Source organism: Gorilla gorilla, chromosome 8 (genome assembly GCF_029281585.2).
Source record: "Gorilla gorilla gorilla isolate KB3781 chromosome 8, NHGRI_mGorGor1-v2.1_pri, whole genome shotgun sequence".
Classification (NCBI taxonomy): Eukaryota; Metazoa; Chordata; class Mammalia; order Primates; family Hominidae; genus Gorilla; species Gorilla gorilla.
Genome location: NC_073232.2, coordinates 131,722,337 through 131,745,857, shown reverse-complemented (window position 1 = coordinate 131,745,857; position 23,521 = coordinate 131,722,337). Strand labels below are relative to the sequence as shown.

Here is a 23,521-nt window from a genome sequence, read left to right as displayed (position 1 = left end):
GTGTCATTTCCCAAGGGCCCTGTCTCCTCTGGCTGCCAGCTAGAGGGCACAGCATTGGATGGGGGCCATCCCAGGAGCCGGAAGGTTCTGTGGGGTCAGCTTCTACCCCCAGTTCTCCCTGGGCTTATGATGTTCAGTCTTTATATGACTGAGGCTTCGTAAGGGCCAGAGAGGGCAGTGGCTCTCAACCAGGGGTGACTGTGCCCCTGAGGACATTCAGCAATGTCTGGCTCCTTTACAGGCTCTCACGACTGGGGGATGGGGTGTTGCTGCATCTGGGGTGGAGGCCAAACTTGCTGCCCCACGTCTTGTGATGCACAGGACGGCACCATGACAAGGAATTAACCGGCCCCAGGCGCCAACAGTGTCAAGGCGGAGGAACCCAGAGGGAGGGTGAATCTGGGCTGGCCCTGCCCTTCTCCCCGGGGGTCCCATCAGCTGCCGTGGGTATCGGGGGCCTTGGACATAATCAGTTGCCCTTCCAAGCTGCTACTGCCCCAGACTTCCAAGCCCTCCAAGGGTCTCTACTGTGGGTCTTCTCGTTTCCCATGGAAGTGAGCCAGGGGTTTCGGGGCTGATGCCAGGACTGGCCAGGCATGGGTGTCTCACCTGCCGCTTGAAGAGTCTCTGGAGCAGCCCTTTCTTGGGCGGTTCCGGAGGGTGGTTTCTGTTCAGATCCGGCGAGAGGGTACCATTAGGTCCAAACACATTCAGCTCCTTAAAGCACTCTGTTTCTATCATCTGGAGGGGCCGTGAAAACAAAACACAGGCCGTCAACTGGGGCAGTCAGGAAGCCCAGCAGCAAAGCCACTGGGGCTCCCTCCCCTGGCCTCACCTGCCCCTGAGCCACACGCCCTCCAGGTCTCGGGGGCTGGGCGAGGCTCCCCGTCAATGACTGGCCCGTGGTGGCTACAGCTCCCTACTTGGCCACTGACAGCTTTTGTGTGCTGCCTTCACGGAGAAAACAGAAACCATGCGCTCATCCTCCTGCCGCCAAACTCATATTCCCGATGCCTCCTTCCCCTAGTCAGTCCCTCCCTCCCGCCCAGACCAAAGCAAGTGGCCTGCTCTGCTCACCTCGTTTTGCCATGGGATGGACACAGAGCCCGTGGAGAACTTGGAGTAGAAGTCGTCGTCTGTGTGGTCCAGATTGACGCCCTTCACAGTGGAGAACTGCTCGATGTCCAGCACGTCCTTACAGTACACAGCGCGGGGCTGCCAGGGGCAGAGGGCCGGTCACACATGTGTCCCGCCTGCGGCTCCAGTGGCCCCGAGCCAGGCCTTGGGGTTTTGGGGAGCAGAAGGGAGTCTTCCCAGGACGCACCCCCAGAACTGCTATGGGTAGTGGCTGGAGGGTGTGTGGCTCAGAGGCAGGTGAGTCCAGGGGAGGGGTCGGCCCCAGTGGCTTGGCTGGGCTTCCTGTCCACCTCAGATGACGGCCTGTGGTTTTTTTTGCGACCCCTCCAGATGACAGTGCAGCCCTCTCTCAGATCCATGACGGGGACCCTGGCTGGGGTGACACAGGAGCTGGGGCACCTGGGTGCCCAGCCCAGGGCTCCTTCCTGCCATCACTCCCTTACCCATACTGGACAGACGTGGGCTAGAGTCCCAGCTGTGGGACTTAGGAACTTTGGGGAAGTCTCATATCCCCTGAGGCCTATGTCCTGTTTCCTTACTGGCAAAATGGGGACAATGAGGCACCTGGGCGATGGGGCTGCTGTCAGTGCTGGCCACCGAGCCTGGCGCCCGTAACGGGGAGCTGGTATTATTATGGTAGGCATATGTTTTGCCTTACTCGTCCCTCAGCTGTGCACTGGGGGCCTGCTCTATGCCAGGGCAGAGATGAACCTGGGTGGACCCTGCCCTCTAAGAGTTCAAGGTTGGTGCGGGGAGGCTTCCCAGAGCCTCTGGAGATGAGGCCTTTATAGAGACAGCCCCAGGTGGGGTGCGAAGGGATCCCCAGACCTGGTGACACATCTGTCACTGGAGGGTAGAGTCTACCTCCTGCTTATAGTCTCCTGACATTTGGCCAATAGGAAGGTTGTGAATCAGTGCACCGGCTCAGCATGGGCTCCGCCATGCCAGGAAGGTTCTAGCAATGGTCTCAGGGCTCGGCACTTTCTGGGACTCTCCCTTCCAGTTGCTCTGGTCTCCAGCTCAAGGCTCAAGGCCATGCTGTCCCCAGCAAAGCAAGCCATGGGCCCAAGTGCACATGGGCGGAAGCAGGGGTGCGGGCAGGGGTGTCCAGTTGCAGAGCTGCGACCCTTCTCTAGTTCCCAAAGCCCGGGGTGCACGCCACCGTGGAACTCAGCAGACTTTTAGCTGGAAGCAAGACCACATCATTCACATGGTCAGCGCAGAATGAAAACGCAGGGTCCATGCTCCACATTTAGAATTTTAAGATGGCAACAGAGGGCACTGAGCCAGGTGTGGGGACCCAGGATGCCCTAGGGGGTGCCAGGTCAAGCTCACGAAGCTGGCCCTGGGTGGCTTGCAGAGGAATGTTAAGAAATGAGCGTATTTTAAAAATCTGTAATGGAACAGAAAGTTAGCTGGCACACCCAAACCCCTCTTTCATGGCTATTATTTCCTTGGAAAGGTTTCCTTTTAAAATACATTGATTTTTATTTTAAAAAAAGAGTCAATGGAAGTGAAAAAAATGATGTCACTCACAGCGCTCGTGGTTTAGGAATGTGGCAGCAGCCCCGACAGTGGTGTGGGGATGACTGTAGGGGGCTGGCAGGGATGACTGTGGGGGGCTGGCAGGGACGACTGTGGGGGGCTGGCAGGGATGACTGTGGGGGGCTGGCAGGGAAGACTGTGGGGGGCGGGATGACTGTGGGGGGCTGGCAGGGATGACTGGGGGGTTGGCGTGCAGCCTGGGGAGGGCCAGTGGGGGAAAGGCAAAGTCCCCAGCTCACAGCGGCTTCGCACTCCAGGGCCTGCAACCTTTGCTCACCTGAGGCCTCGGATGCCAGGAACAGAGGCCCTGGGCCACAGGGTACACGGCCGGGGCAGGAGGGCACCGGTGGGCTGCTCTGTGCACCTTGTCAGGCTGTGCGCTTTGCGGGGCTCTGCTACCTCATCCTCCTAATGCCCTGATTCAAAGTGGCCAGGGTCACTCCCAGGGTGACCAACTGTCCCTGTCTCCCCAGGACACAGGACTTTCAGTGCTAAAAGCAGGACAGTCCCAGGCAAAGCAGGACAGTTGGTCGCTCTGACCCTCAGAGCCGCCTCCTTCCACATGCTGCTTCCAGGGCCTGGAGCGCTTTTCTGAGGCCCTGCTACTCTCCCATCTTCCCGGAGGCTGCCTGTTCTCTTCTCTTGTGACTCGTATTTCTACTTCTATTTAAGGGGTTTTGCTGACACCCCTGCTCCTCTTCAGACTGGAAACAACCAACTGTTTTGTGTGCCATGGGATCTCCCTTGGGGCCTGGCACGGGACCTGGAGTGTGCTGGAAGGTAGAGGAATAGTTCCAATGCCATGACTAATCTCAGCCCATCACCATAGCAATAGGTAGCCCAGAGGCCACAAGGATGGCCACCCGGGTTCCAAACCTTTGCCACACCCCCAGTCTGGATGCCCACATCCTCTCCAATTTCGGACATCAGCCCAATGGCACAACCGTGATGTTCATGCACTCAATGCTATGTGGTTTCCTGGAACGCCAAGGAGTGGCCACTCCCAAAGCCCTTGACACTAAAAACAAACAACAAATAAACAACACACTCCTTGCACGTGGCACTTCCCATAATAGTGACTCTCAACCCTTGCTCTATGCTAGAATCAGCTGGGGAGGTTTCAAAACTCCTGAAGCCCGAGTCTTACCCCAGACTCCCTGGGGACTGCATCCAAGGCGAGTGTTGTTCATGCTCCCCAGGCGGTTCGCCAGGCAGCCAGGGTCGAGAGCAATGCTGTGATTACCATCCTCCCCCTGCCTGCTCAAGCTCATCTGCAGATTGAGTTTGCAGCATTCAGTGACTTTCACTTTTTATTTTTTGAGATGCAGTCTCGCTCCATCGCCCAGGCTGGAGTGCAGTGGTACAATCTCAGCTCACTGCAACCTCTGCCTCCTGGGTTCAAGCGATTCTCCTGCCTCAGCTTCCCGAGTAGCTGGGATTATAGGTGTGTGCCCCGAAGCCTGGTTAATTTTTGTATTTTAGTAGAGATGGGGTTTCACCACGTTGGTCAGGCTGGTCTCGAACTCCTAACCTGACTGCCTCAGCCTTCCCAAGTGCTGGGATTACAGGCATGAGCCACCGTGCCCGGCCTACTCTTTATATTCTCAGTGGCCCCTGTGTTTCTCCAAAAAGCATTCCCTGATTACCCATCACACTGATGCCATCCCTGGCCAGACAGGGTCTGTGGTGTGGTTGCCATGGACACTGATCTGCACCTAGCAGCTTCCCAAGCCAGCTTCTGTCTCAGAGGACCAGGGGATCCCCATGTACAGGGGGTGCCAGAGTTCCAAGGACGGTCCCCACCCGCCTCCACTCAGGGCGGTACTGGTAAGTGATAACCATTGGTTCTGGGAGAGGGGGACGCGGAGGCCCTGATTTGTAGCATTTGCAAATTGCTGCTGTGCAGATGCTACCACCGGGATCTACTGTAAGCTACCGACGCAAAGCCATTGGACACGGAATTGGGGAGAGAGGTGCACATGAGCTCTCTGGAGATGCAGTCATTCGCCTGCAGCACACTGCTGCTCCCACGGCCTCCACAGTCCCCGGCCCAGTCCCCACTGCCGGCAAGGGGTCATCCGCGGGAGCGTGGCAGGAGCCGAAGCACAGCAGGCCTTCCTGGCTTCTGACTCTCTGACTTTAAACAGAGCAGGCCCCGGAATCACAGCACGTATCCCGCACAGATCACCCAACCTCTGCCTGGTCTGCCTCTCTTGGGCCTCTGATCCAGCTGAGAGCTCATGATTTATAGACCATGTAGGGGACTTTCAAGGACAGTTCTACCTCAGCTGGAATCTTGCCTCACACACCGACTGGGGGACCTGGGGACCTCCTGGGAAGATGCAACTCCCTGCAATGTGAGCTGCTGGGGGAGGGGCCTCTTATGTTACTGCCTGGCCCAGAACCTGGCGTCAACAGTAGTGCTCAATGCATGCATGCTGGTCAAGATGAACTGAATGTAGTGGCCGTCAATGCTCTTGAAAGCATTCCCCATTCAGTTCTCATTTCACCCTCAAATCTCCCAGGCAGATGGGAGGCATGAGTGTTACTGGTTTCACTGGACAGGGAGGAAACTGACGCTTAGAAGGAATCTGTCCAGGACCCCCAGACCTGGGAAAGTGCCCAAGTCTCTGGACAGCCAATGTGGGCTCCCTGGCCCACGCCTCTTCTGCACTGCCTGGCGTGAAGTTCATCTGCAGCTTAGGTGAGGAGTGGCCGGGAGGGGACTCTGGTCCCCACAAAGACACGATGTGCCCTACACTCTGCACCAGCTCACTGTGAGGCAGCACTTGGTGGCAGCCCTGGGTACCCTGCGAAGGGAGCTGCTGGGGGCTGGGGGAGACTACTCACGTCTGGAACGAAGGGAGGGTCCAACATCCCGGCTTCTAAGCGCTTGAAGTTCATGTTCCTGAAGAAGGGGTGTCTCTTGACCTCTGCAGCCCCCTCCTCCTGGCAGCCCAGCCTCTGCTTTGCATCTTTGGTGAGCAGCTGAAACAGAGAGCCCCATGAAGCCACGTCCCCTGGGCCTCTCCTCCTGTCCGGACCTCCTGCCTCCACAGTGTCTGCACCATGCCTAGGAACCCAAGACACGCTGCCCCACCCTGCAAAGGTCTTGCTTCAGGGCTGCCTCTGAGTCTTGGCGTGCATCTGTGCTCACACATTCACAGCCTGGCTAGATGCCTGATGGGACAGGAGAGCAGGAATCTTGTTTCTCTCAGGATTACAGACCTCGTTCCTGGGTTATGGTGGGCACTCATTAATGGGTGTCGAGTCACTGTCACCTCTTCTGTGTAGGGTAGGCAACAAAAGGCAAGGACTGCATCAATAGCTCTGTCTCGTGCACATACTCAGCTAATTTGCAGAGCTGTACCTCCTGGGTGCAAGCCCCTTCCTGACAGAGAAGGCACCACTGAGGCACTTGGCCTCTAGGAGTGCTCAGACTCATGGGGGGGCTAATCATGCTCAGAAGACGCATCAAGGTGATACAGATCGGGCACCCCGGGGGCAGGGGGCATGACTGGCTGCCAGCTGGAGGTCAGGGAGCTGCATGGGGAAGAGGTATTTAAGTTGAGTCTTGCAGGACAAATAGGCTTTCAAGGTGTGGGTAGGGGGAGGGGTATACAGGTAGAGGGAACTGCACCAGCAAAGCAGAGCGGCAGGACGTGCAGGGTGTGTCTGGGGAACACCCAAAACACGTTAGACTTAGAAAGCGGGAGGAGGGTGCAGAGATGGGTCAAGGGGAGGGGGCTGGTCAGGGAGAGATGATGGAGGATCCTGAAGGCCAGGTCAGGTGGCGGGATTTTCATCTGGAGGTAGAAGGAGCCAGGGATGGTTGAGGTAGGAGAGTGTCTTCACCAGAACCACGAGGCAGGAAGGTTACTAGGAGAGGAAGAGTCTTTGGGAGCAGACACCCAGGTGAGACGGGATGAGGCTATGAATGAGGCCAGAGGGCTAGACCCTCGCAGAGGGCCTTGACTAGCCATGGCCAGCCACACGACAGCAGGGCCCCGGCCCCTGACCTGCACTCCCAGTGCCCCAGCCTCGTGATTCTCTCTTCTCCTCTGCCTTACTGAGCGCTGCAGCTGTACGCAGTTGGTGTCTACTAAGTGTCTGCTTTGAGGCTAAAATCCAGAGGAGCAGACTGCATGGGGTAGGGGCCCAGCCTTGTCTTTTCCCAATGCCCCGTGCGCTTTGCTCATATTCATCCCATGTACACTTCCTGCTGGTCCCTGTGGGGCAGGCACTGCACCGGCTGGGGACGCCGGGGAGAGTGAGCAGCCAGACTGGCCTCTTGGGGCTCAGGGTCTGGAGGGGGCTGCCCCCCAAACAAAGGAATCGAAGGTAGCATCAGGGCCAGCACCAGGTTCCACCCTTGAAAGGACAAAGCAGAGCACTCAGTCACTCAGTGTTGCCCCTTAATGCCCCCATGGACAGCCAGGCTGGCGGCTCAGGGTCTGGCGCTCATGACTCTGCTTCTCTCTCTGGGGGCTTCACTGTTCAACAAAGGCTCAAGGCATTGGGTTGGGCTGGGCCCAGGTGCTGCACTGTTCTAAGCAGTCCCTCAGAGGCAAGTCTCCTTCTGCAGGGGCTGCAGCAGCTGGCCAGGAAGGTGGCACAAACGAGGATGAGAAAGGCGAGGGGTGGGCTGGGTGGGCCGGGCCAGGCTATGTGTCAGCTCCTGCTAGGTGGGACGGCAGCCAGAGCCTGGGGCTTCTGCTTTTCAAGAGAAGCCAGAAAATCCAGGTTATTACATGAAATCTCCTCATTTCTAAATCTTGGCAATGAACCTACCATTTACTTCTTTTGAAAAACCGTGTGCAGGTTGAACAAAACAGCCGCCTATATGCTGCCATTTGAAACCCTGGCATCCAGTCAACAGTTTGCAGCCACATCGTCAGGTAGAGTTTGCAACCATGCTATCAGGTGGACACCAGGAGAAGTGAGAGGAAGAGAAGGTGTGAGCTGGGATGGGTGGGGCAGGCAGAGAGGGCTTCCTGGAGGAGGAGTACAGATGGGCTAGAAGGACAAGTGAGACCAAGACAGCTGAAGGGCAAGAGGGAGCTGGATGGGGGCTAAGGCCCAGTGCTGGGACTGAGCAGGGGTTTGGGGAAGATGGAGGCTGAGGTCTGGGCCCATGGACTGGGCTCAGGAGACAAAGCAGTGGGATGTGTGAATTTCTGGGCTCCAGAGGAGGGGGAGTGGGTTCTGTGGCTGCTAAGGTAGAATGGGGGACGGACCTGGGGGCCAGAGACAGGCTTCCTCACTGATTGTGGAGGGACCCTCTTAGGCAGGCAGGGCTGGAGCCACCAGAGCCTAGAAATAGCCCTGTGAACCCAGGACCTGCAAGGTCTCCTGGCAAGTCAGGCTCTGCAGTGTCCTGAGCTGCCACCAGCTGGAGGGGACAAGGTAGGCCTAGATGCCGGAGATGCTGCAGTCAAGGGCGTGAAGGAGGCCTAAGACTAGACTCCCAAGACCCAAGATCATTTGTAAGGGAAGCCGCAGCAAGGCCAGAGGCTTCCAGAGGACAGTGGTTTTGTACCCACGGGACAGGTCCTCCGGGAGCAGCAGGCTTTCTCTCAGTGTCCACCAGGGGGCAGCAGAGGGACAGCAGCACCCTGGTCCAGGCTGCAGCAGGCGATCCCAGCCCCAAAGCCAGGGGCCAAGGTGGGTGTCTGGGGTCTGGGGGTGGGACTGGGGCCCTCTCCGCCTCTTCATCCTCTTAGTACGTCCCATATCCCTGCTGAGATCTCTCAAGACCTGCTTCTCTGATTGCCTGGCCCTGACCTGGGACATTTGGTGATGCTCTGCCCACGGCTGTCTGACCCCTTCTTCTTTCCCTTGTCTCGTTTTGTCGCACCTGACAGATATCTCCCAATGAGACAGCCAAGTATGGCTCACACCCACATTTCCATTTACCTGACCAGTGCTCCACTGCTCCTCCGGTCCCCCCACCCTAGCCCTGGCTGCGATGACCATGTGGCTTTCTCTGAGGCCCCGGCTGCATGGCGGGCCAACAGCTGTGGGGTTAGGGTGTGGGTCTGCTATACACACAGGACTTCTTCCCACAGCTCTGTGATGTGAGGATGAGGTTGGTGACAGGAAGGGGCCAAGCAGAGGTGTTTGGCTGCAGGAGAGGGGCCTCTGGGGTGAGGAGCCGAGCCAGACCCTCCCGGGGCCGCTTGCGGCGCAGATCTCAGGTCTTCCTGAGCAGAAGCATTGCGACTTTTAATCAACTCCCAGGCCTGCTGCTTCCTAAACTCCGGGAGTTGCCTGGGTTGTCAATGCACACGCTGAGTCTGCCCCAAAAGTCCCTGCAGATGTAGAGGGGTGGGAAGTGTGGTTCCCCCCTCCCAGGCTCGGTTTGCCCATCTGTGGCTCCGGGTACATGGGATACGGGGTACATCTGTGGCTCCAGGGAGAGGAGAGGAAGTCTGTGGGCTGGCAATTGTGGAGCTGGGTGCTCCGGCCCCTCCTGTCCCTATGAGGCTGGCATTAGAGGGCAGCTGCTTGCAGTGGGGGTGCCAGCACAGCTGTGCTGGGGACCATAAGGAGGAGGGCCCCAAGGGGGCATGGGCTGGACTTGGGGGCTGACAGCCAGGCAGCAGCAGGAAGTGGCCATCTCCCCACAAAGCCAGCCACTAGTCCTGGTTCCCAGGGAAGGGCCTGAGGGCCGGCATGGGGCGGCCCAGTGGCAGGGGTGCACGGGCGGACTCCACTCCCATATCCCCCACTTCCAATGGCTCCTGTCACTCCTTATCTGGCTTCCAGTCCCCCCATCTGGCCCCACCCACCCAGCTTTTGGGTGGGTCTGACCTCACTATCCCTAGACCCTGTCATGCAGGAGCCAGGCTGGCATGACCAGCAGTCCATCTAGTGGTGGAAAACTTTGTTATAAGATGTTCAAAGACTGAAATCATCGCCCCCACCCCCTGTAGCCCTTCGTCTTAAACCAACACCTTAGGATCCAGAGGTGGAGGGAGCAGGAGGCCCAAGGGCAGGAGCCGGGGCTTGGCTCAAGGTTGCTTTGTGTCTGGGGCACCAGCTCAAACCATCTCTTCTCCGCCCTGTGTGGACTCCCCCACAGGCTGGATGTGAGGGTGTTCCACACTGTTCCCCTCACCCCCCTTCCCTTGGTTCCTGGGTGTCCCTGCCCCACCCAGGCTTTCTCCTGGAAGTCTCCGCTGACCACCCCAGCCCACAGCAAGGAGTGCCCTCAACTCTAGCTTGGTGGGCTGCAACCCCCACCCCTATGCTCAGACCCCTGTCCCTTCAGCCTGTTTGCTGTTCTGGGGACAGACTGGGGCCAGGCCCAGGGAGGGGAGCCACCAGCTTGAGGGTGGCATCTGGCCACCAGGAGCTCACCATCTTGCAGATGGACTTGGCCTCCTCGGAGAACTTGTGGGAGTACACCTCCTCCGTCTCCAGGACCCGGCGGTCCACCTCCTCCCGCTTCACCTTCTCCTTGCGGCCGCGGAACGGCGACTGGCCCTCAATCATCTCATAGATGAGGCAGCCCAGGCCCCAGTAGTCGGGGCTGAGGCCGTACCTCTGGTTGTTCAGGACCTCTGGAGCTGGGGGCAGAGGAGAGGAGAGACGAGTGAGAAGGAAGGAGACAGCTGGTGGCGCTGCTCACAGAAGGCCTGGAGTTTCATGGCCGCCACCAACTCTTACCCCACCAACTGCTGTGAATACCACTCCCTCCAGGGAGCTTGCCCTGATGACTCTCCTCTGTGCCCCCGAAGGACTTTGACTGTAGCTTTAGAACTCTGACCACCGTGGATGGAGGTGTCCTGCACTCTTGATGTCCCCTCGCCTAGAACATGAGCTACTTTATTCACTACCGTAACAATATGACACCTGGCACAGAACAGGTGCTATTGGTATATTTGTTTCAATGAATCAAGGTGTATCTACCCAAATTAAAGATGATCTTAAATTTATCTGTAATTCAAACAATCTCTTGCTATGTCTTCTGTACCACTTTGATAAACCGAATTACAGATTTACCATAGAAATACAGAAAAGATAGTTCTGCAGCATCAGCACGTATGTCTGGAGGGAAATGCATCCACACATGTGCTGGTTTGCACACAAGAGCCGGGGCAGACAGATGCATGGAACACTCTGCAGAAGGAGACCCAGGCAAATGCACACACAGGTAGGCAGATCTATCATGCACCCATCCATCATCCATCATCCATCCATCCATCCATCCACCTGCCCACCCGCCTACCTCCCTATCAATCATCGATCAGCATTCACGTGGGCACACACACACTCACATACACACAGACACACACCCCACAGGTTGCCAAATGTCATGCAATCTGAAAAGGACCCTCTAGCATCAGAGACAAGGCACACCTCCTCTGCAGCTGCTGTCGGTACCAGCCTGACTAGAGGGTGGCAGCGTGCCTGCTCCCCGGGCACACGCCTCGCAGGGGAAGGAGGGTAGGTGTGTGAAATGCACAGGAAGAAGCCCAGGGCGTGCCCCCAATTGGACGGGGGATTCTAGGGCACGGGACTTAACTCTGGGTCTCTTCCCTGCAACCCCCAGGACGCTGGTCTCAGAGCAGACTGAGGAAAGGTGGCAGGAGCCCAAGGCTGCTCTCTACTGGAATCATGCTTGGTGACACAGCAGCTGTGCGCGCCTCTCATTTGCGGGCTCTTGTGAATTACCTCCTTCCTCTCAAAGGCCTCTCCTCCCAGACCCCTGCTTCAATGTGGCCTCCCCTAGCAGCGCTGTATGCCAGGCCCCGACCCCTAAGAGTGGCTTGGCTTTGGACACAGGTGGGGCTGGGGGCCTGGGAGTGCAGAGAGCTCAGAGCAGTCATCACATCTGGGGCCCCTGTGCTCCCCCTCCCCCTGGCTAAGGCCGCCCCCCCAGCGGCCCTGCAGAGACTGTGACTCTGTGTGTGATCAGCAGTGCATGAAGAGGCGAGAGGCTCTGCGGGCAGGCTCTGGGGGCTCGACCGGCAGTGAGCAGGCGGTGGGTCTCAAGGTGCGTTGACACAGGCAGCCCAGCACTCACCCATGTAGCCAACAGTGCCCACCCGGCCGCGGATCAGGTCTCCCTCGGGGATCTTCACAGCCAAGCCCAGGTCTGAGATCCTAATGTGGCCTGAGGGGGACAGCAGGGTCAGTGGGTCCCTGGGACAGCTGCATGGGCACGCGGCCTCGCTGTGTGCCCTTGGGCAAGGTATACGAGCTCTCGGCATTCTCATCTGTCCAAGGACAACAGGGACCCCAATCTGCCATCTCAGAGTGACCACAAGAGCCTTGGGAGAGTGCAGGTGTGGGAGGACACAGGAAAATGCCCACTCTTCAGGAGTGGAACATAAAGATGCAATAGGATGCCTGGACCCGGCTGGACGTTGACCGACCTGCCTAGTCAAAGGCTGAATGGGCTTCCTGGAAGGCTGAGGTCAGAGAATCTTGGCTTGGTTCTGGGATTACTTCATGGGAAAAATGTGAGGTTCTTCTGGAATTCTGCAACAATTTGCTTAAGGGGAAAGAATTGTAAAACGATTTGGGAAGCAGCTCCCCGGCCTGCCTTGTTGGTCTCTGGAGATTGGTTGTTTTTCACTTTAGAGAAACGAGAAGGGAAAACGTCTGGTCTGACGTGGCAGAGCCTGGAGATGACTCTGAGCTCACAGCCCAGGACTGACCCCCCAGAGCGGGAGACGCCGAGCTGAGCTCCACTTCGGTCTTTGTCCCTCCCACGGCCCACCTGGGCAGGGTCGCGGCCACAACTTACCCTGCAGGAAGGAACACGTCCCCTTCCCTTCCCTGCCTATGGACACCAGGGCCCCACCCCCACCCCTCCAGCCTAGATGTCAGCAAGGGCCAGTGTCGAGACCCCGCCAGGCTGGAGCTGTGTGGACTCCCTGGCTCGGTGGGGGCTGACAGTCAGGATAGCAGAGGAGCAGCGTGGGCTTGGTTCTTAGACCAAGGGAGGCACCGGGCACATCCAGAGAGGGGCGGCAGGCCTGGGCCCTCCGACCGCCTCTCCACAGGGCAGTATCCCATGCAGACCTCTCTTCAGGTCATCAGTGACCCGGTTTCTCCCCTCCCTCTATTGGGGGCTGCCAGGTTCTGGGGCCTGCTGGGAGGAGACCCAGTTTCTGCCCTCAGCTCCCCACTGATGCTGCTGGGTGACTCTGGCAGGATGGCTCCCCTGAGGCTCAGTTTTGTCATCTGTTAAATGGGCACAGAGATGCTGTCTTGCCCTTCTCTGTGCAGGTGAGAAGATCTAGTCAGATCAAAGGTGTGGAAACCGGTGGCTCACGCCTGTAATCCCAGCACTTAGGGAGGCCAAGGAGGGCAGATCACTTGAGGTCAGGAGTCTGAGACCAGCCTGGTCAACATGGCAAAACCCCATTTCTACTAAAGATACAAAAATTAGCCAGGCGTGGTAGCACGTGCCTGTAATCTCAGCTACTTGGGAGGCTGAGGCAGCAGAATCACTTGAACTTGGGAGGTAGAGGTTGCACTGAGTTGAGATTGCACCACTGCACTCCAGCCTGGGCAACAAGAGTAAAACTACATCTCAAAAAAAAAAAACAAAAAAACAAAAACTAGCCAGGTGTGGTGGCGTGCACCTGTAATCCCAGCTACTTGGGAGGCTGAGGCAGGAGAATCACTTGAACCTGGGAGGCAGAGGTTGCAGTAGGCCGAGATCATGCCATTGCACTCCAGCCTGAGCAAGTGAGACTCTGTCTCAAAAAAAAAAGAAGGTATAGGAACTATTTTCCAGGTGTGAGGCTAAACAGCTGTGACGGGTACTGTGGTTGTTCTTATTACTCAGTGTCCACAGCCAAGAGAAAATAATGATGGTAATGCACAAACCTAATGCCTAAGACATTTACAGCTGGCTAGACTGACAAGCAATTCCCTCTCAAGCTGTCATGTAGAAGCCTCTCCACCACCCTCTTCCTTCTGGGTGGGCAGGGCAGGGCAGGACGCTTTGTTTCCATTTTACAAACAAGATGAGAGGTGAACTTGATGGAAGTTAAGTATCTCTGAAATTCTGGACTCCTTGTTCAGTGCGCTGTAGAGACCGCGCCCGGCCAGAAGTTATTTTAACACTTAGAGCCTTATGGTCAAGGGGAATTTCAAAAACTCTGAATTTCAAAGTCTCTCTGAACACTGCCTGTTCACCAAGCAGGAGCTCTGTTCACGCTCACAGCTTTCCCCCTTCCCCAGGTAACCAGCACTGAGCAGTGGAAGTGGGGCCCATGGTCAGCTTCCCCAGCCCTCTCTGAGAATCCCTGGGAGGCCCTTTGCTTTCTCTGGGTTGCAATGCTCGCCTCAGCTACCGAGTAGGAAAAGACTTACCATAATCATCTAACAGGATGTTTTCAGGTTTCAGATCTCTGAAAGGAAAAACAACAAGCATCAGAGTGTGGGCATTCTGGGCAGGTAGGATGCACTGGCATCTGGGTCGACCCCTCGGGCTAATCAGGCCTGAGTGGCCACAGTGTGTTTCCTTCCCACCTCCTGGCTCAGGCTGTCTGGTTTGAGTCAAAATGATCTTCAGCTAATTTTTCTCCTTCCAGTAATTTAAAGCAACACTGCTGTTTGCCATAGGCATTTCCCAATCCTGGAGGGTGACTGGGAAAGTTAGGAAAAGGACAGTCATGGCCCCTGTTCACACATCAATGACTGCAGGTCTGAGGATACTCCAAGGCTGAGGAGACCCTGCAGGTCTCAGGAAGCCCTGAAGGCAGAACAGGGCCTGGAATGAAGGGAGCTGTGCAATTGGGAAGAGAGGATCAAAGGGGAGAAGGTGGGGGCACAGGAAAAAGACCCCCTTTGGGATGGGGCCTGCAGGAGACTGGCACATCCCCCAACACCAGCTACGCTACAGCCTGGGAGAAAGAACAGCTACGGGGCATGGCATAGGTGTGGCTGCCTTATCCTGTCCCTAATGTCTCCTCTCTTGATGACAGGATCTTGCTCACAAGTAAGGGAGCCTCTGCATTCCCAGGATGGGGGGAGAGCCAGCAGAGGAGCTGGTTTTATAGGAAAAGGTCTTCTCTATGGGTAAAAGAACAGCCAACAGGAGAGTGTGTGCAACTCAGTTAAGCCATGGGGCAAACAGTACACAGGATCCGGATGGAGGCTCCAGTTCTCAACCACCCAGCTTTGTTTATTTAACTGATGGCAGCTGTCCTCATGTGGAGTGGTTAATGTACCCAAATCCAGCCAGTGAGCCTCATCAAATGATAATTGGTGTTTGTGTATCCTTATTTATCATAAAATACTTTTGTTGCTGTTATTTAAATGGCATTCTTTTGATGTGTTAACAATTCCAAATAAGGGCAGGAGCCATCATCTCAACAAGCTGGCTGCCACCAGGCTAGCATGGCAGCTCACTAGTGGGCACTGGCCAGAACTGAGCCCAAAGAGAGGCCGTGGTGAGTGGTCACAGCCAGGCAGGAGGCACTGTGGTTCTCTTTCCCCCGGAAGAAGACGAGCTGGAACTTGGAGGGCTTTCTTTTTTCTTTTTAAATAAAAGGCAATCAAGTAGAGAATTCTTTGTTCAACCCTTAGGGAAAATTTTGACTCTTTTCATTTGAATGAAAACAAAACAGAAACATAAATGGGGGGATGGCATGGGGGGAAGGGCATGTCATCAAGACCATTCTTGTTTTCAAAACCTTCTTGGTCCCAAGATGAGCTCCACTGCAAAGGTCTTCAAACTGGGCTGCGTGTCGGGGTCTGCCAGGACCGAGCAGGGGGTTCCCTCCTGTCCGTAGTTTGAAGGGTTTGGATTTCTTCGCATCAGGATGCGAAGAACAACAGCCGGCCCAAAGCAGCTTCCCGCTTCCCCAAACTGTCCCGGGGTCAGCCCCGGGAGACCCGCAACGTGGAGCCCCAGAGCGGCGACCTCTGACCTCGACAGAACCCCAGCCACGGGCCCTATGCGCCGCACCAGCTGCCTCCACCCCAGCCACCGCTGCTGGCCCGTCACCTCAGCGTGACAACCACGTCCACCTGGTGACCCTGAGAGCACACGATTCCCAACAGTTACACAACACCCCGATTAAACTAGTTAGTCTTCGAGCTGCATGGTCCCGTGATCTGAGAGAGCAAGGCAGCACCTCACTGGACAGACTGGGACACACAGTTCTTCTGCTTCTGGGGTCTGCCCTAGGCTGTAAGCCAGCTCTGTCCTGGCATCTTTTGGGATCTCCCTCCCATCTGCCCTTTCTCAATAACTCTTCTCCCAAGTTACAGAAGAAAAGCAGCCTCCTCCCCTCCCGAGTATGACTGTAGCGACCCACTCCAGATGTCAAAACCCCTGCTTCCAAAGGACTGATTAGAAATGAGATCTACTACTAATTACAATGGCAACTCGACAGAAGAAGTTATTTTATTTTATTTTGAGACGGAGTCTCACTCTGTCGCCCAGGCTGGAGTGCAGTGGTGATCTTGACTCACTGCAACCTCCAGGTTAAAGCGATTCTTTAGCCTCAGCCTCCCAAGTATCTGGGACTACAGGCGCGTGCCACCGCATCCAGCTACTTTTTGTATTTTTAGTAGAGACAGGGTTTCACCACGTTGGCCAGGCTGATCTCGAACTACTGACCTCAGGTGATCCGCCTGCCCCAGCCTCCCAAAGTGCTGGGATTACAGGTGTGAACCACCGCAACCAGCCAGAGAAGTTATTTTAACACTTAGAGCCTTACAGTCAAGGAGAATTTCAAAAACCCTTGTATGTATCTATATATTTGTTTCAGAGATGTACGCTAATCAGTGAAAGACTTTCAGGCAAAAAAATATATTATTAACATTCTGGGGGGATGGAGAGAGTGAAGGAAATGACAGAAAATTCCTCATCACTAAAGAGCTTTCTGTGAATTTTTTGGATAAATGCAGGTGGAAATCAATTTGCTACAGCAAGTAGAGATTCCACTGGATCCCCTGAAGAGTGTAATGTAACTGTTCAATTTCAATATATCAAAAATTGCCACTATTTCAATATGATGGAATATTTCAAATGTCTACTTAAAATGCAGCATCACAGAGATTTTTCAAAATTCTTTCAGAAGGACTGGGAGAAAAATCTGAAGGGCACTGCTCGTTGTGAGTGGAATCTGGACCCCTGGCCCTACAGTGTCCAGGTCCCTGTGGGATTGAGGTGGGTGAGGAGAGGGGGTGAAGACCAGAGCAAGCTGAGGACAGCATGGAGTGGGACCATGGGCCACTCCGATTCTGCTTGTGGGCAGTGACCCAACCCAAGTCTTCCCAGGACTGATCCCAGATAGCGGCCACCAGGCCCCCTCCCAGCTTCCCTGGCTGCTGGGATGGAGGCGACTGGAGGGAGCAGTGGTCACGGCCCGTCCTCCTTGACTTGAAGGAGCAGTCAGTTTCGGGAACATCATTTCACTTGCTTGGCTTCCCTAAACTTTGGAGGCTGGAGAACACTGGCCAGAGGGTGGCCCACCTCGCTTCCTCAGTGCCGGGGGGCCCCAGCTTCCTGGAGTGGAAAGTCTGTCTGACTCTGCACCCTCCCCTGGTGCTGACCAGGGCTGATTCCCAGAGCGATGGCAACCACCTGCCCGAGGGTGTGGAAGGGCTGGCCCCACCCCCTCAGACTTAGACCTGGAAGTCCTCGGTGCCTTCCACTCACCGGTAGACGGTGTTCTCACGGTGGAGGTCTTCCAAGCCGCAGAGGATCTCTGCCGCATAAAACAAGGCCCGCTCCTCCTCAAAGCCGGGGTTGCCCATGTTGTAGATGTGGAACTTCAGGTCGCCCCCATTCATGATGGTCAGGACCAAGCACAGTGCATCCTTGGTCTCATAGGCATAGGCCAGGTTGACCTGGGAGCACAAGAACAGTGCCATGGGGAGGTTGTGACAATGGCCACTCACTTCCGCTTCCCTCCTCAGGATCCCGGGAGCTGGGGTGTGAGGGAACAGAGGAGCCTCACCCTGCTCCCCTGCACCCAGATGGCCTCTGCGGTGACCCTGCCTGCGGCCTCCTTGGCTGATAAGGGGCTCACACCTGCTCCTCCCTTTCAGTGGATCAAGGTGAGAAGGCCAAGGCGGGTTAGGGCAGGCTAGCATCCCGACCTCCCAGTGAATCCAACAGAATGGCGTCTGTGCTCCCTCCACAGAAGCACATGTGTGCATCAGCTGGGGAAGACTGGATGGTGCCTTGTTGGCCAGTCAGAAAAGCAGGGCTCACTTGCCCTTTTGGGTATGGGAGCCATTCTCACAGGACCAAGTAAGGGTGAGCTGGAGGGGCAGTGGGGCTTTGGGAAGTGGAACACGGCCTGGTAAAGGCTTTCTCTTGCATGCAGGATGTGCCTAGTTGATATGGTTTGGCTCTGTGTCCCCACCCAAATCTCATCTTGAATTGTACTCCCATAATTCCCATGTGTTGTGGGAGGGACCAGTGGGAGACAATTGACTCATGGGGGCAGTTTCTCCCATACTGCTCTTGTGGTAGTGAATATGTCTCACAGTCCTGATGGTTTTATAAGGATAAGCCCATTTCACTTGGTTCTCATTCTTCTCTTGCTACCGCCATATAAGAAGTGCCTTTCACCTTCTGCCATGATTGTGGGGCATCCCCAGCCAAGTGGAACTGTAAGCCCATTAAACCTCTTTCTTTTGTAAATTGGCCAGTCTCAGGTATGTCTTTATCAGCAGTGTGAAAACGGACTAATAGAGTAAATTGGTACCAGAAGAGTGAGGCACCGCTGAAAAAAATACCCAAAAATGTAGACATGACTTTGGAACCGGTAACAGGTAGAGGTTGGAAGAGTTTGAAGGGCTCAGAAGATAGGAAAATGTGAGAAAGTTTGGAACTTCCTAGAGACTTGTTGAATGGCTTTGCCCAAAATGCTGAAAGTGATATGGATAATAAAGTCCAGGCTGAGGTGGTCTCAGATGGAAATGAGGAACTTGTTGGGAACTGGAGCAAAGGTGACTCTTGTTATGTTTCAGCAAAGAAACTGCTGGCATTTTGCCCCTGCCCTAGAGATTTTTGAAACTTTGAACTTGAGAGAGATGATTTAGGGTATCTCACAGAAGAAATTTCTAAGCAACAAAGCACTCAAGGGGTGACATAGGTGCTGTTAAAGGCGTTCAGTTTTGTAAGGGAAGGAGAGCATAAAGGTTTGGAAAGTTTGCAGCCTGACAATGCAATAGAAAAGAAAATCCCATTTTCTGAGGAGAAATTCAGGCTGGCGGCCTAAATTTGCATAAGTAACAAGGAGCTGAATGTTAATCCCCAAGACCATGGGGAAAATGTCTACAGGGCATGTCAGAGGTCTTCACAGCAGCCCCTCCCATCACAGGCCCAGGGGCCTAGGAGGAAAAAGTGGTTTCACGGGCTGAGTCCAGGGTCCCCATGCTGTGTGCAGCCAAGGGACTTGGTGCCCAGTGCCCTGAGTCCCAGCTGCTCCATCCATGGCTGAAAGGGGCCAATGCAGTGCTCGAGCCATGGTGGAAGCCCCAAGCCTTGGCAGCTTCCATGTGGTGTTGAGCCTGCAAGTACACAGAAGTCAAGAATTGAGGTTTGGGAACCTCCGCCTAGATTTCAGAAGATGTGTGAAAACACCTGTATGCTCAGGTAGACGTTTGCTGCAGGGGCGGGGCCCTCATAGAGACCCTCTTCTAGGGCAGTGCAGAAGGGAAATGTGGGGTCAGAGACCCCACACAGAGTCCCTACTGGGGCATTGCCTGTTGGAGCTGTCAGAAGAGGGCCACTGTCCTCCAGACCCCAGAATGGTAGATCCACTGACAGCTTGCACTGTTTGCCTGGAAAACCTGCAGACACTCAATGCCAGCCCATGAAAGCAGCCAGGAGAGAGACGGTACCCTGCAAAGCCACAGGGATGGAGCTGCCCAAGACCATGGGAACCCACGTCTTGGCATCGGCATGATCTGGATGTGAGACATGAGGTCAAAGATATCATTTTAGAGCTTTAAGATTTGACTGCCCTGCTGGATTTCTGACTTGCATGGGGCCGGTAGCCCCTTTGTTTTGGCCAATTTCACCCATTTGGAACAGCTGTATTTACCCAATGCCTGTACCCACATTGTATCTAGGAAGTAACTAACTTGCTTTTGATTTTACGGGCTCGTAGGCGGAAAGGACTTGCCTTGTCTCAGATGGGACTTTGGACTGTGTATGGACTTTTGAGTTAATGCTGAAATGAGTTAAGATTTTGGGGGACTGTTGGGAAGGCAAGATTGGTTTTGAAATGTAAGGTCATGAGATTTGGGAGGGGCCAGGGGCAGAATGATATGGTTGGGCTGTGTCCCCACCCAAATCTCATCTTGAATTGTACTCCCATAATTCCCATGTGTTGTGGGAGGGACCCGGTGGGAGATAATTGAATTGTGGGCAGTTTCTCCTATACTGTTCTCATAGTAGTGAATAAGTCTCATGAGATCTGATGGTTTTATAAGGGGAAACCCCTTTCACTTGGTTCTCATTCTTCTCTTGCCACCGCCATGTAAGAAGTGCCTTTCACATTCCACCATGATTGTGAGGCCTCCCCAGCCACAAGGAACCATAAGTCCATCAAACCTCTTTCTTTTGTAAATTTCTCAGTCTCAGTTATGTCTTAATCAGCAGTGTGAAAATGGACTAATACACTGGTCCACCTGGCAAGGGGCCACCAAGAGAGGGGGGTCTAGTCCTCTGCTGGTGGAGTCCAGACACCCAAGGCTCTGTGAAGCAAGGCCATGGTGGGGCAGGAGGGGCAAATTACACCAGAAGGTAATCCTTCTCCACGTAGGGAGGCGGCACACATGAAACCCGGCCATCGTGGGCCAGGCTGGGAACTGGCTGTGCCATAAAACTGGTGCATCAACATCAGCTATTTTTGAGGAAAGGAGACAAAATGGCAGCCAACGATGAGCAAGCTCATGGGGACTGTGCTTCTGCTGCAATGGCTGCAGCTGTCCCCTTTCTCCCACATCTGCCCAGGTGATCACCGAGAAAGGGCTCCAGGAGGTGACATCGTGGGAACTCCCTGCCGGGGCCGTGGATGGGGCACAGTTAAAGAAGGTGTAGCCATTGTAACTGAAGGCCCTTAAAGATGTGCCGCCCAGCTTTGTGAATCACATGATCCTCTTCCCCGAGCAGAACCCGCCAGCACTGTCCCTTCAGAGACAAGGCTCCATAGGCAGCATCCAGGGGTCCCTGCTGAAGCGGCTGGCAGTGGGGAGGAAGGTTTCGGACTCAAGAAGGCCCGCAGCTGAAATGATGGCTGAAGTTAGCCTCATCTGCCTCATCTCCACATACCATGGCACTGCCCACACCTGCATCCCCGACAAGGCTGGCAGCTGGGGGTGGCCTGGGATGAGATCCCAAGATGCAAACTTCCAACCTCTGGGAGTGCCACTGGTCTGTAGTGGTTTTTTTTGTTTGTTTGTTTTTGTTTTTAACAAAGTCTCACTCTGTCACCCAGGCTGGAGTGCAGTGGCATGATCTCAGCTCACTGTAATCTCTGCCTCCCAGGTTCAAGTGATTCTCATGCCTCAGCCTCCCAAGTAGCTGGAATTACAGGTGCCCACCACCAATGCCCAGGTAATTTTTGTATTTTTAGTAGAAATGGGGTTTTGCCATGTTGGCCAGGTTGATCTTGAACTCCTGACCTCAAGTGATCTGTCTGCCTCGACCTCCCAAAGTGCTGGGATTATAGGCGTGAGCCACCATGCCCGGCCCTGTAGTGGTTTAAAGATGGAAAACAATTTCCATCCATGGGGACTGACTATATGGATTATGCTTTATCTCTTCAGGAGAATGATGCCCAACTTTAAAAAGGGGTGTGACTAGAGGTCTGGATGGAGAAAAAGATCTACAATGTAAGGGAAAAACATTCCTCCATAAGAGGTACAAAGATCCCATTGGCTAAAAATAATAAAGCCTGTGCATGAATAAAACATGCCTGGAGTGATTACTCAAACAGGGAAGCTTTTCGTTTTATTGTGTATCCTTCTGTGCTGTTTAAATTTTTACCTTGTGTATATATTATTTTTAATGTATGCATGTATTTATTTTTAGAGATGAGGTCTTGCTGTGTCACCCAGGCTGGGGTGCAGTGGCACAATCATAGCTCACTGCAGCCTCGAAATCCTGGGTTCAAGCAATCCTCCTGCCTCAGCCTTCTGAGTAGCTGGGACTACAAGCATGTACCACTGCACCCAGCTTTATTTTTTATAACAGCGTGTAGCAGAAGATATTAGAGCTGACCAAATATCCATGCACTTCACATTTCCCAGCCTCCCCTGAAACTAACTTGTCTCTGTGTTGACTGGTTCTGGCTGGCAGACTGTGGGTGAAACTGAGGAACATCTGTCCAGTAGAGGCAGTGGAAAGTCTCTGTGTGGAACCCCTAGCACTCACTTTCAAGGCTCCAGATGGGGCAGCTGTTAGATGGAGGAGGGTGGCCCAATCTGATCGGACTTCAGGTGAGTGACAGATGAACCTCTGCTCTATTTAGCTACTTAGGGTTTGGGGCAAATGTGTTACTGCAGCAGGGCCCAGCCTAGACTGACTAACACAATGCACACAGGCTTGATAGTGCCATTCCAGGATGCTGGCACTAAGGTCCCCACCACGATGGCACCAGCCTAGAGGGTCTGTGGAACCCACAGCTCCCAACCTGGGCCCAGGTGAACTTTCTTTGTCCACTGAGGAGTTTACAAAGTGGTCCAGGAGAACAGAGGCGTCGGGCTCACGCACAGCAGGGAGCCAGGCACTGGCCGGCTCTGGGGATGAGACAAAGCCAGGCACAGTCGACCACAATGGGCCGTGTGATGGAGGAATGTCTTGCTGCCTTTCTGTAGCTCAGCGCTGCCACTGGCATTCCCCTTCCCAGGGGTGGTGACCTGCCGCATTAGAGGACCACGCCCTTCCGGAGGGAGGGAAGCCCCAGTCCACAGAAGGGCGAGCCGGTCACTGAGCCCAGATGCTCACTCACCACAAACTGACTGTTGACCTTCTCAAGGATCTGCTTCTCGTTGAGGGCCATGGACTCCCCTTTCCTCTTTTTGATCCTCTTCTTCTCCAAGCGCTTGCAGGCATACATTTTACCCGTGGCCCGAACCTGGCAGGCACAGACCTGCAGTGCAAGAAAGAAACCAGGGTGGCAGGAGCACCGTGGAGGCCTGCCCCGAGCTCCTCCAGGGCGGGGACCACAGGGCTCCCAGGTAGAGAATGGATGGGGTCAGAGCCGGCCCTGCCTGGCTTCACGAATGCTCCAGGCTCCCAGGACCCAGTGATGCCTGGCCTGGGGCCCACAGCTGTCCTGGGTCCTTGCCCTCCCTCCTCCTCTCCTTCAAGGATTCCCAGCCCTGGAAGGGGCAGAATGAGCCACTCACACCAAGGCTTAGATAACTGACTGGGGCCCCAAGTACCGTTCCATTCCCAGGGCAACGGGATTTTCTCCTACCGGCTGCTGGTAGAGAAGTTTGTTTTGGGAGGCAGTGATAGGAGACCCTCAAGAACACTGACTTTATAATCCAGATAAGCGGGAACCAAAGCATTTGGGCTTAAGTCTTAGTTCTGCCTCACATTGTCTGCGTGCCCTTGGCTGGGTCACCTAACCATTCTGGACCTCAGCTTTCCTCATCTCTAAAATGGGAATAACCAGGCTTGCCTCACATGCTGGGAAGATCGGGTACTGTACAACGAAATCTCGAATCTTGCATGACAGCGTCATCCATGCACTGAGCGGCCAAGGTTGCCCAGCCTCCTCACGCCCTCACATCTCCTCCCCACACACGACCAGGGCTGCCCATTTGTCCTCTGCAGGCTGGATCCTGCCTGAGGCTGGCAGGAGAGCACCTCTGTCTCACCTGCCCAGCT

At 54.9% G+C, this 23,521-nt stretch overlaps 1 protein-coding gene across 2 annotated transcripts in view; it reads right to left on the bottom strand.

Annotated features, from left to right (window-relative positions):
- GRK5 (G protein-coupled receptor kinase 5) overlaps positions 1 to 23,521 on the bottom strand; it is a 250,391-nt gene that overhangs the window by 1,734 nt on the left and 225,136 nt on the right. For both annotated transcript variants that reach the window (XM_031015495.3, XM_055353231.2), the window contains 8 exons: positions 22,635 to 22,775; positions 17,321 to 17,511; positions 14,020 to 14,057; positions 11,714 to 11,803; positions 10,045 to 10,253; positions 5,533 to 5,670; positions 1,078 to 1,215; positions 610 to 741 (listed from right to left, as the gene is read on the bottom strand). In XM_031015495.3, coding sequence (XP_030871355.1) covers positions 610 to 741; positions 1,078 to 1,215; positions 5,533 to 5,670; positions 10,045 to 10,253; positions 11,714 to 11,803; positions 14,020 to 14,057; positions 17,321 to 17,511; positions 22,635 to 22,775 — 1,077 coding nt within the window. The remainder of the gene's footprint in view (positions 1 to 609; positions 742 to 1,077; positions 1,216 to 5,532; positions 5,671 to 10,044; positions 10,254 to 11,713; positions 11,804 to 14,019; positions 14,058 to 17,320; positions 17,512 to 22,634; positions 22,776 to 23,521) is intronic.